The 15,132-nt window shown below is 44.5% G+C and overlaps 1 protein-coding gene across 2 annotated transcripts in view; it reads right to left on the reverse strand.

The window, feature by feature from the left end:
- The window catches only part of LOC142017197 (aldehyde oxidase 2-like), an 84,041-nt gene that overhangs the window by 65,840 nt on the left and 3,069 nt on the right, over nucleotides 1-15,132 (reverse strand). For both annotated transcript variants that reach the window (XM_075001917.1, XM_075001916.1), the window contains exons 2-9: nucleotides 12,808-12,904; nucleotides 11,950-12,058; nucleotides 10,989-11,115; nucleotides 9,651-9,712; nucleotides 7,511-7,597; nucleotides 5,171-5,251; nucleotides 1,752-1,896; nucleotides 341-433 (exon numbers count right to left, since the gene is read on the reverse strand). In XM_075001917.1, coding sequence (XP_074858018.1) covers nucleotides 341-433; nucleotides 1,752-1,896; nucleotides 5,171-5,251; nucleotides 7,511-7,597; nucleotides 9,651-9,712; nucleotides 10,989-11,115; nucleotides 11,950-12,058; nucleotides 12,808-12,845 — 742 coding nt within the window. In that variant the 5' untranslated portion in view covers nucleotides 12,846-12,904. The remainder of the gene's footprint in view (nucleotides 1-340; nucleotides 434-1,751; nucleotides 1,897-5,170; nucleotides 5,252-7,510; nucleotides 7,598-9,650; nucleotides 9,713-10,988; nucleotides 11,116-11,949; nucleotides 12,059-12,807; nucleotides 12,905-15,132) is intronic.

Genomic DNA, 15,132 nt, shown 5'->3' on the forward strand with positions numbered 1-15,132 from the left:
TCAGTGACACCAAAGGAAATCTGGATCAAAGATCTGTGCATGGACATCTCCATACAAGTTGTAGACATTGTGGATTGTCATTAGTCTGGGAAAGAGCTTTGTGATTTGTACCAAAAGGTGGGGTGGAAAGAATGTCAGAGATAGGACCCTCCTGCTGAAAAATGAGTGAAAGATGCCTTAAACAAAAAACTTAATGGCATCAGAGTCCCAGGATTTGAACTTCTGCATCCTGTTCTCCCCCTATGGCTGGTACGCTGACAGACTGAACAGGGGTCTAATGTGCTGAACACTACTGGAGAAAAAACACATAAAAGGGTTTTTAGGCAAATCCAGGACTTACCATGGTTTGTATTACTCACAACATGCAGCTCTGGAATCCTAGTTGGATGGATGATAATGGAATGGTGAACACCAGCAAGTTTCATCTCAAGCCCTGAAGACAGGGAATTACAACAAGAATGAAGAAAAGCAGAAGAGAACAGCTGTACTAGATTTCCAGAAGTACGAATGTATCTAAAGATGTGAACATTCTTTCTGCGCCCTTGCCCCCATCCCTTCCCTAGTCACCCATTACTTCCTTCCATCTTGCACTCCACCAACTCAACTCAGCTGCATAACTCGTGTGTGCCCTTCTCCCAAAAGCTTCTCTATGACTGTTCCAATATTACCTCCTGTGACAACCATCACTGACCTCCTGCTTAACACATTTTCATAAAGAAGTTGTTAACAAGCTGTGCATATCATATATATAATAATATGCCTACCTCCTCCCTCATCCTCATGCCCAGCCCTGCCATTTAGGGCTTGATTGATGCCCACAAAAACCAGTGGACATCCTCTTCAATGGGGACTGGACCAGACCTTTAGACTTCATTAGGAGCTCCCAAGAGCCTACCACGTTAGCTGTTTGTGAAATGCTGTGGTCACGTTATGGGTGCTTTATTAATAAAATAATACAGTACAGCTTCTGTAGTTGAGGAGCAGGGAGTATCTGAAAATTAAAATCTCTTAAATTTTTTTGGACTCAGTTGTACTCTCACGGTGTAAACAAATTCACAGATAACAGCTCAGTACCACACTGGAATGCCCTTTAATGAGACACAGTCTTGTTTTACCCACCCACACTACTTCCCCAGGAAAGGAATAGGTCCAGATGCTACACTCCAGCCCTGTATCACCTCTGAAATACTCTCCCCTGTGTTTACACAAATATTTTGGAAATGTTCTATGGCAAGACTTTGTCAAGATTACCCTCAATCAGTTTACACATCCTGATCTCTTCTCTGCTACTGCTGCTGCCCTCTTGACTTTACTCCCTTGAATTATAACTCAGTAACAATAAAATCTGGCTATAATATTGAGGAACCAGTAAGATGCTTCCCTTGTCCTTTCAACATGGACCATGTCCTTTGTTGTCCTTGTTGCATTCTAACTGAAGCCCTAATCCTGCAGGCTCTTACCGTGAATGAGTGTTACTCCATGCAAGCCATTTCAGTGAATTCAATGGAAGGGGCTTAGTTCTGTGACCATGGAACCAGGGTCCCAGTCCCAGCTGGGTCACTGACATACCATGTGAACATGGGTAAGTTATCCAAACCTCAATAAGAAGACTCTAATTTTGGGTACCTATCTTTGGATGGCCAGTGTGAGGCACCAAAGGCCTGATTTTCAGGTGTGCAGAGCACTTGCAACTTACGCTGAGTTTAACTTTACAGTAACAATAACAAAAGAGGCCTTCTGACCCTCCTTACCCACACTGGTGTTCCCTACAACAAGAGGTGCTTTGGGGTACATAGCCTTCAGCTCCACAAGTTCACAAAGGTTAGCAGGAGAAATCCATGTTGTTCTTTCCCCATAGAAAACCAGAGTTCTTTTTGTCTGTTGCTGAGCCATTCTCTGTAGGGGAAATGACAGAGATTAATTGCTCCATGGCTAACAAAGGTATTTGTCAGATAAAGTAAAGTACAACAGAGCACTTTAAAATAATTGATAATTGTACCTTGTACTTAAATAGTGGTTTTTAATCTGAAGTTCCCATAGAACTTTATAATGGTATATTTAATTACCTCCATGAAACGGAGGCACAAAGATGAGAGGTAACTTGCCTGAGGCAGCCCAAGTTAGTAGTATGGTATCTAAGTTTCTTGATGTCCAGTCTCCTACTCTAATCGCTCAGAAAGGCTCCCTCCATTATGGTTGTTCAGAGATTAACCAAAGCAAAGTGATTTCCTCCTAAGAACTGAGGTATGGCACCTTCTCTGCCTGCATTACATTTCCCCTGGAACTTTACATAATAAAGAGGGTCTGGCCTAGTGTCTTTAGCAAAACGTGCACCACTGTTGTTCAGTGTGCTGTGCACACTTCCCAAAGATGGCTGAACTTCAGCAAGATTTAGGTTCAGTAGTGCCTGACAAGGGAATACCAGAGAAATTCGTCAGGCCAATGAGAGTTCTCATTGGCTTAAGGTCACTGGGGTTGATTTTCCTTTCAATGAGGTTCTTCCCTGAACTGTGACTATCTGAAAAGATTCTGTTTTACTGAGCTAATCTTAGTGTTCAAAGATAGATTTGACTTTGACTAGCATCATTTTGTGTTGCTTTTTACTCCTGTTCAACATGATGCACCAACACAGCTGAGCTGGAGTCTTTTCCTTTTCAGACGTCAAGGGAAGTGTTTATTAATTTCCAACTGGTTACACCTGAGCAACTCCATTGGTGACAGAGGAGTTGCACAGGCTTGCTATGGAGCAGTGATTCTTAACCAGGTACTGGCCTTCCAAGGGTACAGCAGATCAGCCAGGTAGTTTTACAACAGCTTACATAAAAAGCATTAGCAAAGTCAGTACAAACTAAAATTTTATACAATGACTTGTTTATATGCCTCTATGTACTATACTCGGAAATGTAAGTGCAGGCCCACTGAAGTGGGGGGAGAAGGAGGGTAGCTGTCCTAGGGCCCGGAGTTTCGAAGTGTCTTGGAGCTCCCAGAAGCTGCTACTGCTACTACTGCAGTGGCATCTGGAGCCCCTAGTCCCTTTGAATTGCAATTGGAGCACTGCTTTGTGTGGCTCTGAGGGCTGGTGGGGGACCAGTGCAGAGGTCTGGACAGCACTGAGGGCTAACTGCCCTTGACCCCATCCCTTCTGCCCAAGGCCCTGCCCCTTTTGGTGCCGTGGAGACAACCACCTCCACACACTTTGCCATGGGGCCCATGGCGGCTCTCAGCCTTGCTGAGTAAGTACAATATGTATATTCATATTCGTGTAATTTGTAATGACACGGTAAAAATGAGAAAGTAAGCACATTTTTATTAACAGTGCAGTGTGACACTTTTGTGTTTTTATATCTGATTTTGTAAACAAGCAGGTAGAAGTGAGGTGACCCTTGGGGTATGTAAGGCAAATCAGACTTCCGAATGTGGGACAGTAGTGTGGAAAGGCTCCATCGCAATGGAGCATAATTTAAAGTCCTTGGGGTTGTACTCGTGGAAGCCAGGGCCTAGTGTAGCTTCCAGAACCCATATAACTGACATTGTTACATGGAAAGGAAGAGCCAGCTTAACCCTTTGATCCCATGATGAGACTACAAGGCTGTAAGTTAGAAAAATCAAGCTAATAAAACAAACCATAGGCTGCATAATAGTATATCTAGTGTTTTTACATTATGTAGCTGTATCTCTACCCCTCAGAGACAGCCTTTTTTATCTAATACAGGAAGGGGACAGGGAGGACTGGCGGCTAGGAGAGGTTTCTGCGGGAAATTAGAATTTCCTGCCTCACATGCTACAATTTCACCTGATAGATGAAAAAAACAGGTAGCTGCAGGACGCAGTCAGAGATGGACTATCTATCTTCTCCTCTGCTGGGTACAAGAGATCCGCTGTTCTGATCTGAGCAAGCCTCTACAGCACATGAAATATTTTTTTCATTGCCCCTCACTGACATGTGTGGCTAGTCAAATTTGGAGGTCCTGTGAGTTGTTCCAGGTGAGGGGGAGAAATCAACAATGGGGCTAGAGTTGCTTTGATGCAATCTTATTTATTTGCAAGAAGCGTACCAAGTCTTGCTTTTCTGAGTATAGGAAGAACCAAGAACAGGGGACAACTTTCTCTTTCACAGCACTAAACTCCTTCAACCAGCTTGTTCAGGGTGTGTGTCTCTTATCCACACAGACCAAAATCAGTTCCACCCAGCAAAGCCCCGGCCCCTGTATTTGAAACAATGGTTCAGCTTCAGCATTTTAAGTGTGGACTAACCCAATGATTATTACACCAATTTAAGGACACAGGTGTCTTTTTCTCAGGGGTTCTCAAACTGGGGGCCATAAGCCCTCAGAGGGTCACAAGGTTATTACATGGAGCATCACAAGCTGTCAGCCTTCACCCCACACCTCTCTTGCCTCCAGCAATGTTAAATGTAAAAAGCAAAAACAAAACAAAAAAAACCCACACGTTTTCAATTTATAAGTGTGTATGTGCTGGGATCACACTCACAAGTTTGTTGTGTAAAAACTGGGCCCAGTACAAAAGCTTGAGAACAACTGCAAATGTATTCTCTACAACAGAAGGCAACTAAAAAAAGCAAACAAGCTATGGTTTAAAATCCAAATCAATCTTATAAATGTTAATCATATCCATAATGCTGAAATAAATCAAACAATATGTCTAAGACTTGCAGGCCCACCGTGAGTATTTGTAGACATGAAATGATTGTTTGATGCCAACATTCAGACAGAATCTGGGAGCATTTTAAGCAATTAACAAACACCACTTAGGATTGAAAATAGGAGGCACCACCCACCCTAAATGAGTAGATTTTCCATGAGAAACTTGATATAATGGGGTGATGTTAGGAACAGATAAGTTAGACTGAATACTGAACAGGGAAAAAAGAACTTCAAGCTTTATGAAATCTCTTAAGTTGTACAATGAACTTCCAAGGGAAGTGGTGGAAACCACTGTCATTTCTAAGTGAACTAGACAGGTACATTCCTGCACTGTCTGGGAAATGGACTGGATGGCTCTATTTGGTGTGACCTGCCACTGAGGATGAATTTTGTTCAACAAGCTTTCCCCACTAAAGACCTACATTATGTTGTAAACCCAAATGTTACATCAGTCACAACATTTGAGTGTAGAAACAGACAGATCAGGAAAGAATAACACTTCTTACCATCAGTTCAGGAGGAAAGATAAACTCCTGGGTTGGGTCTATAGGCTGGAATTCTTCAGGTATGCAGAGATCAGAGAGCATCTGAAAGGAAACAAAATGTCATTAAAAATGAGAATGTGTGTGTCAACAGTGTGTTGCGCTTTTCTGGAAAGAGCAGAGACTCAGCGGTTTCGCGTAATATAGCTTTGTAACTACTACAGCTACTAAGATATTAAATAATTCAAGGACATTCTTTAGTTAAGTTATTAAAAATAAGACTATTCTCATAAATAAATAATGAAACAAAACTATCTACAGATTGATCCAATGCCATAAAGGATTTTCCAAGCCACCAGCTCCTAACCTCACCTTCAGCCCTGCCCTATTCTCTGAAATGGCTCAAGACAACAAATGGCATTGTCATGTGCCCAACACAACCAGGTGAGGTGGGTGTCTGAGATTCACTGGAAAAATGCAGACGCAGCAAAATTAATACAATCTGCTGATCTATGTTTGTCAAATAGAAGATTGATGGGCAAGTTGAGGGTAACAACAAACAAAACAGCACTCCTTTAGCTGAGACAAGATTTACTGAACATCTTGTGGTTTTAGAGATGAGAGGATTATTAACTCCTGGACAGAGTCCCATTGAAACATTGACCTTAAATATGCTGGTCTGTATCCATCTCAGTCACAGATCCAAAGCAGGAACTGCCTCAGTGTCTCACAAATTTGGCCTTGTGGAAGATCTGGATCTCCCAGCATGATTATGCATCCAGGGCAGGCAAACCCATATTGTCTCTTTACAAACCTAAAACTACTTAGGATGCTGTAGTGGCTGGGATACTGGTTTGTGATATAAACATTAAAGGTTCAATTCCTTGCTCTACCACAGATTCCATGTGGGGCTTCTGTCAAATCGCTTAGACTATCTGTGATTCAGCCCCCTATCAGCAAAAATGGGAATACTAGCACTTCTCCCCTGACAGGTGCATTGCAACGATAAATAAACTAGGGTTTTGGATAAGCTTTGAACTGCCCTGTTGAAAAGAACTAAACATCGGCATTAATTACATGGCAGGGTTATGTTTCTTGTGAGCAGCTTGGCTTAACATCATGACCTTTGCAAAACTTCAGCACCCATAATGCAGTGTTGCCTTTGGAATCTGGAAGGCTGGTGTGGGTCTAACAAGTCTGAATAGAGTTGGGTTGGTCAGGTTCAGTATATACACCCCTCACTGTTTGCATCATTCTTATCTGGTTCATGCTCAACAGGTTTGAAAATGGTAAGTTCTTCATTTTCTGGAGTAATTTTTTTCTCCTCATGAAGCCACTCTGTGCTTGTGCAAAGTTCAGCAGCGGCTGAATTAGAAGAGAACACCATAAAGTCAGTGATAGTTTACTCACTTTGGGTTATCCCTTCTCTGCAAAGCCCTGCGCTGCAGAGCTACAACTGTCTGGGGAATATGAATCTGGTGAGCTTTTGGAAAGGAGCTGAGAGTGAGGTGATATACTGCATCCCAGCACCAGTTGCTTCTCTCTGCCTCTCTAGACATTATTCTTGCTTTGAAGCCTCATTAAAGCCACATGGGAATGGAAATCAAGTATCTTCAATGATAGAAGAGAATGAAAGGGTCCTGGTTACAAACTGCAGCCTGATTCCCTGATTGCCAATTTTCAGATCTTAAAAGTGCAGTAACTAAGCAGTTATTAAGCAGTGCCAATGAGCTAAACACTGCTCAAGGCAGAAAAATGAAACAGTTCCTATCCTGAAGAGCTTACAATCATATAGAGGACACAGTGAGAGTCACAAAAGTATTGCCCTTGACTGTGTATTCCCTTACCGAAGGGAGGTCAAAGTAGTCTCACCTTGTGCATGCTCAGAACAAAAGCGAAAACCCACCTTTCCCAAAGAGCAATTTTTTCCTTATAAAACAAAATACCCTGAAATCATGGGAGACTGGAAAGAGAAACACTTTGAAATTCTCTGGTTTGAATATAACTATGGGTTTAGCTACACAGCAATCTGGTGATGTGATTACAGCCAATGTACACATACTGGAGCTAACTTTAATCTAATTAAATCAAAACCATGCTGGCTATGTCTACACATGCTGTAATTATAATCATGGCTTCCAATTGCAATGTAGGCATGTCCTACACTCGGAACTAAGCTGTTACAGTCATAGGTGCCTTTGAAATAGCAGACAGGCAGACAGAGTGGACAGAACTCTTTACCCATTGTTACATTATAGATACCACCAGCTGAATATGTGGCACCAGCTGTAACAGCTCTAAGATGTTCTTTCACTATAAACTTCATTACGCAACAGAAAACATTTTGAAAAGAGCATCACTCACCTGATTTCCCTTGTCAGAAGCTGCGCACACATCTTCTTTGTCTAGGCAACATTGTCCTGTTCCTCTCAATGGACAACATCCTTTTTCCTAAAGAAATAATATATAATGCATATTCATATTTCTCCTTTCACTGAAGTGAATTTGCCCTATCACTTGAAACTGGTTAAGGAGCTGCCCATGAGCCAGTGTTACTATTCTTGCTGTGAACTTCTTGAAGCACTGCAGGAGTTATTTTCCTTTGCAAAGCCCACTCCAGTTCCCCTTGATGTTCACTGGAAAAACTCCATCTGCAATGGGGGGCTGGAAGCTGGTGCAAAGGATTATTGTGTGCACTGGAGAAGGACTCGATAGAAATGGCCAAAATTGTCCTGCTAGGAAAAACTTGAGCAGATTCCCCCTTTTATTTTTTTTATTTGTGTTTATAGCTCTAAGTGAACTGCCTGAAAATAATGCAGGGTATAGGTACGGTCTCCCTGCCAGGAACAGGCCTGGCAATGTTTTCCATACCACCCTGTATTCCAATGTACAGCAGACTTTTCAAGCAGTGATAGGCTCAGGATGGGCTTGAGATATGGTTAGTGGAGCTGTGACTGTGGCAGATCTGTGACTATATAAACGTGCAAAATAGGGCACAAAATCATAATATTTTAAGTTGGTTTCCACATTGTTGCTATTCTCCTTGTAACTCAGACACAACTCTCTGTGTGAGCATTGCTGGCCTGGTGATCTCCAGCTTCTTTTAACAGGTGAGAAACCTGGCACCTTTCCATGAGTGAGGAATAAATGCACGATGCTGACTCATCTGTGTTAGTGTGTCTCTGCAAACAGGGCTGGTCCTAACTAATTGGCGGCACTGGGCAAATGGGGGCCACCGGGCGGGGAAAGGGGGACTGAGTGTGCCCTCCTGGCTGCTGTGCCATCCTGCTGCTGTGCCATCCTGCACTCCCGGCCGCCCTCAGCGCACCCTGCCTCCCAGGCCACTCAGCTGTGGCCCTGCACCTACCTACTCCCTGTGCAGCAAGCGTGCACTGGCTCCAGCCCTGCACAAGCCGGTCCATTTCTGTGGCCCCTTCAAATTGGTGGCCCCAGGCAACCTCCCGGGTTGCCCACCCCTAGGAACGTCTCTGTCTGCAAAAACAGTGAGAAGTCCTGTGGGACCTTATGGACTAGCAGATCTATTGGAGCATAAGCTTCCATGGGCAAAGATTCATAGAAGCTTATGCTCCGATAGATCTGTTAGTCTATAATGTGCCACCGGACTTCTCATTGTTTCAACAGGAAGTGAGGATGTTTGCATGCTTTAGCATCTATGGCATGACACACAGACTGGCTATATCCTAATGGTCTATATTTTCACTGTATAATCATACTTTCATCATAGGCAACCCCAATTTTAATGAGAAACAAAGTAGGTTCTGTACTATCTTTTATTAGACCAACTTCTGTTGATGAGAGCGGTAAGATTTCTGTGGTCACACAAGACTGGGACTGAGAGACACCGGTTTGTTGACAATCAACCTGTAAACAATTTGGACCATGCTTTTCAAAGACCCAAATGCAGACTTAACATAAAGACTTAAGACTTGGCATGATGAGGGCCTTATTTATGACAAGGAAGGGAGTAGATACTGCCAAGAAGTACCATAACCAACGTGACCACCTACATCTTCAGACGAGGTCATTTATTCTGGATGCCTTGAGGCCTGAGTTTCTGAGGTCCTTTGTATCTAAAACTCAAGTCAGTAGGAGTTACAAGTGCTCAGCAATGTTTAAAAAGAGACCATCAGAATCTCCTAAATGGCCACATTTCCAGAAGAGGGAAAGACAGATTTCCAAGGGCACAGCACACACAAGTTTTTCAAGATTTTCAAACAAGATCAGCTTCCATTTATACACCTAAGTAAGGGCTGAGTTTTCCAAAGTGCTGCACACCCAGCTGCTTTGTGACTTTTTGGCAGATTTCCAAAGGAACTGAGGACCAAACTTGGACTCAGCATTTCTGTAAATCTGGCCAATTATTTTTCTGCCTAAATGGGAGCAGAGCTCTTCTCAACATCTGGCCCTAGCTGGCTGCCAGAAACTGAACACTCAAAATTAGGGGTCACTTTTGAAAACGTTGAGCTGTTTGTCTTCTACCTACCCCACTGAAAGACTTGTAGGTGTCTATTATTGGTCTGTATCCAGTGCAACGGCACAAATTACCTGAAATAAATAATAAAATCATTAATTGTAACAAATGATACAAGAATAATTATGAATATCAACACAGATAGAAATGGCCCTGAGGCAAAACCCACATCTGAACACACTGACCTGCAGGAAATTTGGATTCCAGCTGGACCTGGATCTTGGTTCTCCAGTGGTCTGAACAAGAACCACATAAGAGCCTGTCACTCCTGAATGTGAGAGGATGAACTGACTGGGAGCCAAATCCAAGAACTGCACCTCAGGCTTCACTCTCATAATAATGACTTATTTTATGTAATTTATGTCACTACAGAAATAATACAAATAATCCAAGTATACTATTGCTATGACTAATGTTTCTGGGATGGTTTTCTTTGGTGAAATCCAAACTGTATCTCAGGGTTTTATCCTGAGGTCCATCACTTTGGAGTATCCAACCACTCTCCATGTAGAATCAACAGCTCTATAAAAGTCACATGGGAATGGCATGAAGCTTCTTTACAGTGTCACAACTTTGCTTGGGTAGGTCTTTCCTGGGGATGGGGAGTTGGTAGACGTATGGGAACTAAAAAGGGGGGTTGAATTATAAGCGTAACTTATGATGCAAAGGTTTTCTCAACCTAGCCATGCCAGTGTGAGCTATTTTCCTGAATGATAAGTGGCAAGAGAAATCTGTACCTGGGAGAACTCGGGGATTTCACTTTGCTGGCAGGCAAAGGACCTGATTCTCCCTCACTCCTATGTCAGTCAGGAGTCAGTGCTGTGACACTGGTGTAAAACTGGTGCAAGAGCAGAGCAGGTCCAATGGGGGTGATATTTTCCAAATCGCTCAGCACTGACCTAGCTCTGCTCCCAAGGAAATCTATAAGTGCTTATCAAAATCCCTCCAAGGGTCATACAGTTTGAAGCAAGAAAAGATCACTAGAGTCTGACCTCCTGCATGTCACAGGCCACCGCTCACTACCCTGTTAGTTCTGTGTAGTGCCCATTAGCCTGGATTAGAAAAGTATTACAGCCCCTCCGGTGAATAAATTTTTGTATTACCCAGGTCTATGGTCTATATTTGTACCAGCAGGAGGGACCAAGGTGCACTGTTGCCTCAGCCTCCTGCCATAGCAGGGAATTGATTTAGTCAGATATATCAGATGTTGTGTTTAGGAGTCCAACAGACTTCATGTGATTCTGAAATATTATTCTCTGGTCTTTCAGTTTTATCACATCTTGCATCTTGTGTGGCATGCATATAACCTTCACACTTGGCCTCTGATTTTACCTCCTAAAGTACACCTACCATCGAGAGCTGCAGTTATCTGTTCCATGGAGGGTTCAGGGTGGTTTCTCAGCAAAGCGTACATGGACATCACCATTCCAGGGGTGCAGAAGCCACATTGAGAGCCATGGCACTTGGCCAGCCTTTCCTGGGACAGAACAGAACAGGCCCTTCTTTCAAATCACAGCTTCACTCCTACAGCTCTCTACAGACGCAGTTTGCTTGCAGTGTTAAAGTTAGGAGCTTCAGCATCTGGAGCGTTACAGTGCTAACATTAATATGCAAGAGACAGAGTGCCGTTGTCTTAGTGAAAAACAAAGGACCATGTATAACTCCCCCCCAAAGCTGTGACTACACTGTGCCCTTACCTCAAAATAAGAGATGCAATTTGCGCTATGCAAATTGTGTATCCTATTTCAAGTTACTTTCAAAATAGGCTATTTTGGGATTTGGTGCTGTCTACACAATGGCAAATTTCTAAATACTATGCTATTTCGAAGCATCTCTTACTTCTCCTGTAACAAGGTGTAGCAGGGTGCCGAAACAGCGAAAAATATTTTGAAATATTGAGTGTGTTTCATAGACACAGAGTTGTTATTTTGGGATGCCTCGGTATCCTGAAATAGCTCTGCAGAGTTAACATAGCGCAAATGTAATTTTACAGCTTCAGATTTATCATTTCTCCTGAAGAGTCCTTTTCAGAACTGCTTCTTGTCTTTTGAGTTATCATGAGTATTAAAGTAAAAACTAGGGGTGAGACATCTTTCCCCACGTCAGTCTGGTTTGGAGATTCAGCTGAGAGCTCATCTCTAAGCTGTGACCAGGAAGAGCCAGCATCTGGAGTCTGTCTTCTTAGAGCGATTGCCTAGTGCAAAGAACCACTAAACTTGATCACAAAGCCAAACTTCATGGCAGATACAGCCAGAGCACAGAAAGGGAAAAATCCCCAAATCTGGCATTGCATATCACAGCATGCTCTCACCTGTATTGGATGAACCCTCGTTTTTGTGCTTCCAAGACCTTCCACAGTGGTGACAGCAGAGCCATGCAGTGAGCATATGGGTAATAGGCAGGAGTTGGCAGGATAATGCCTAGTGGAAAGTAGAGAAGCTACAGTATATATTACTACACTCTCACTTCAGTATCTACACTTGCAACATTTCCAACATGCCCTGAGCTTTATACAGCAGATGTCTCACTTTGAAGGACTTTTTATTAAATAGCTTGTAATACAATGTATACTACCAAACTCAAAGGGCCTGATTCAGACTCAATGCTGGTGGGTGCAACTTTAACATGCAAGTCTAATTTATTATGTTAGGTACTTCACACACACAACTGAAATCAGTGAGGGCTGAATAAGAACTCTGAAAATTGACTAAGGACTTATCTACGGCAACAAATCCTAGTCCGGTCCAAGCACAACTCCCAACGTCCCAGTAGCTGCTATAAGGGCTGCTGTAACTGAACAAAATAAAGATCTGCCCAGTCAAGAAAATGGTTCCCACTTGCCAAGTAAATAAATGTTTCTTGAGCAGGAGAATTTCAAGTTTCCTGACTGGGATTTAAAGTCATATCACTGATAATCATGGGACTATCCCTGTTGTGTGAATCAATTTTCTATGCAGATGATGTTAAGGTAAAGTGAAAAGATTTCTAGTATCTGCCAGGACCCAAAAAATATAAACCTAAAGTAAAAGAAAAAACCAAACACAATAAATTCCCTCCCAATTAACAATGGTTTTCTATGAAAAAGTGCCTCAATGGGCCTAAAACACACTGAAATTCACTCACCAGGGCACTTAAGAAAAGTCTACCCGAAATCTTATTTTACAGATACCTTATCTTCTTGGAAGTTGGTTCATATGTGGAGATCATCACAGTGCAGGCTCCACAGCCACCTATTCCACAGCCATATTTGGTTCCTGAGAGACGAACTGCAAAAGCAGCAGTTAAGGAAGAAAGTTGATGGTTTTAAGTGTTCTTGTTATCATGTGCTCTGTCTTGCCAGTGTCTCCATCATTTTCCTGGAGCATGCAAATGTGGAGGAAAATTCCATCTGTTTCATTCAGTGTCAAGCCAGCTCCAAAGATGAGCGATCAGGTGAGTGGCTGCTGAATCTCAACCTGTAAATTCCAACAGGACTGGACATTTTTCTGAAAGATATAATCTAAGAATATTTTGGGGACTTCCCATGACATGTTAGATGGAAGTTAGATCAGACTACATTATCAAATAGTTTCTTCTGGCCTGGAAATCTATGAACATCTCACTGTTTGAGAGGTAGTTATTCTTCCAGTACCAACTGCTGAACTCTGTCACTCTCTCAAAAGAACCTCATGGGAACTGTTCATCAGCTGCCCCTTCTTGCTCCGAACAAGAAAAGTGACAGGACAGAAACCACTGAAGGGAGAAGGCAAAGCTAAGATGAATGAAAACATTTACTGAGGCTGAATGGAATGAGGATTTTCTGGCTGCAATTCCAAGCATATAAAATATATTAGTATTGAAATTGTAAATGATTGGCAAGATGCTACTGAAAAGATCACAGGTGATTACTTAGTGCCCTTCAATCACTGCAGGCCATAGAGGATTTCTTAGTAGCCACATTGACAATGTGTCATTCCTTTTCTTTTAGGGTGCGTCTACACTAGCTGGATACTTCAAGGTAGCCAGCACAATGTCAAAATAGTGCGCGTCACATCTACGTGCACTGTGCGCTATTTTGACATTGAAATTGACATTAGGCGGCGAGACGTTGAAATCGCTATTCCTATCCAAAGATGGCAATAGCGCCCTACATTGACAAATGTCGAAGTAGGGCGTGTGTAGACGATCTGCATCCCGCTACTTCGAAATAGCGGGGTCCTCCATGGTGGCAACTGGCTGAGGGGTTGAGACATGCTGTCCAGTCCCTATGGGGCTTTATGATCATCGCATGCAGCAGCCCTTAAAGTACCACAGACCCGGATTCCTGTGGCAGGAAGGTGAGAGCGTGCAGGCAGCAGCATATGCACATGCTAGCCCTGCATGCCCTCTACAGACCCAAACCCGACCACCCAGCACCATGGCATTGAGCCAGCCCCTTGACAGCCCCCAGAGCTCCCCCTGCGAGGGGATCCAGGGACCCCTGGCAGCCAAATGGGGGGCCAAAAAGTGATGGGGCCCCTCCTGGTCAGACGCCGAGCTCCGAGACCTGCTTGGGCTCTGGGGTGAGGAGGAGGTGCTCCACGTGATTGGGGAGCAAGCGATGGAATGCGGAAGCATTTGCCCGACTGGCCGAGGGCCTGGCCTTCTGGGATCACCCTGCCCACGCTCCAGATCATGTCCATAGCAAGGCGAAGGAGTTGCGGCAGGGTTACGCCCAGGCCCGGGACTTTGCCAGTTAGTCTGGGGCTGCCCCCACCACTTGCCCCTATTACAGGGAGCTCAGGGACATCCTGGGCCCCTGGGACACCTCCTCCCCCCAGGCCACATTGGACACCGCAGCCAAGGAGTCCCAGCAGGCCTCGGAGCCAGAGTCCAGCCCAGAGGCCAGCTCCACACCCCAGGCCCCACCTGAGGAGCCACCCCTCAGAATGGCAGAGGAGGGGTCCAGCAGCGAGGGGGGGGGCTCCTCATAGACCTCCCCTCCTGGAGCACCAGCCGGGTGTCCGCCCACTGGGGTTCCCCTGACCGCAGCAATGGATGGTCAAGTACGTATCCCACAGGGCACACACCCCTGGGCCAGGGGCACCAGATATGACCGGGAGCCCCACACACCCCCAGCGGACCCCAACCTGCAACTACCCAGGCACAGCACGGTCCCAGGACAGTGGCATGGCCATCAGCACCAGTCAGCACTCACACCCATGGACAGCACTGTGCCCTAACCCTGGGGTCGGGGGGACCATGCAATGGGGACACCCAACAAGGACACCACACCCATCAATGGGGGATGGAGACCCAGCACCCAAGGGGGGATGGGAAAATGGGCCATGGGCCAGGGCACAGTACTGACAGCCTTCCCTTCCCTCTCTCCCTCTCCACAGCTGTACTATCCTAGGTCCCAGTCAGCCAGGCACCCTCCGTGGTCCCCAAGAGCCTGCCAGAGGTCAAGCACCACCAGCACACAGGGACACCACCGAGGCCAGCAGGACGGGCACGCCACCACTAGACCCAGGGG

This window comes from Carettochelys insculpta, chromosome 8, assembly GCF_033958435.1.
Source record: "Carettochelys insculpta isolate YL-2023 chromosome 8, ASM3395843v1, whole genome shotgun sequence".
In the NCBI taxonomy this organism is placed as follows: Eukaryota; Metazoa; Chordata; order Testudines; family Carettochelyidae; genus Carettochelys; species Carettochelys insculpta.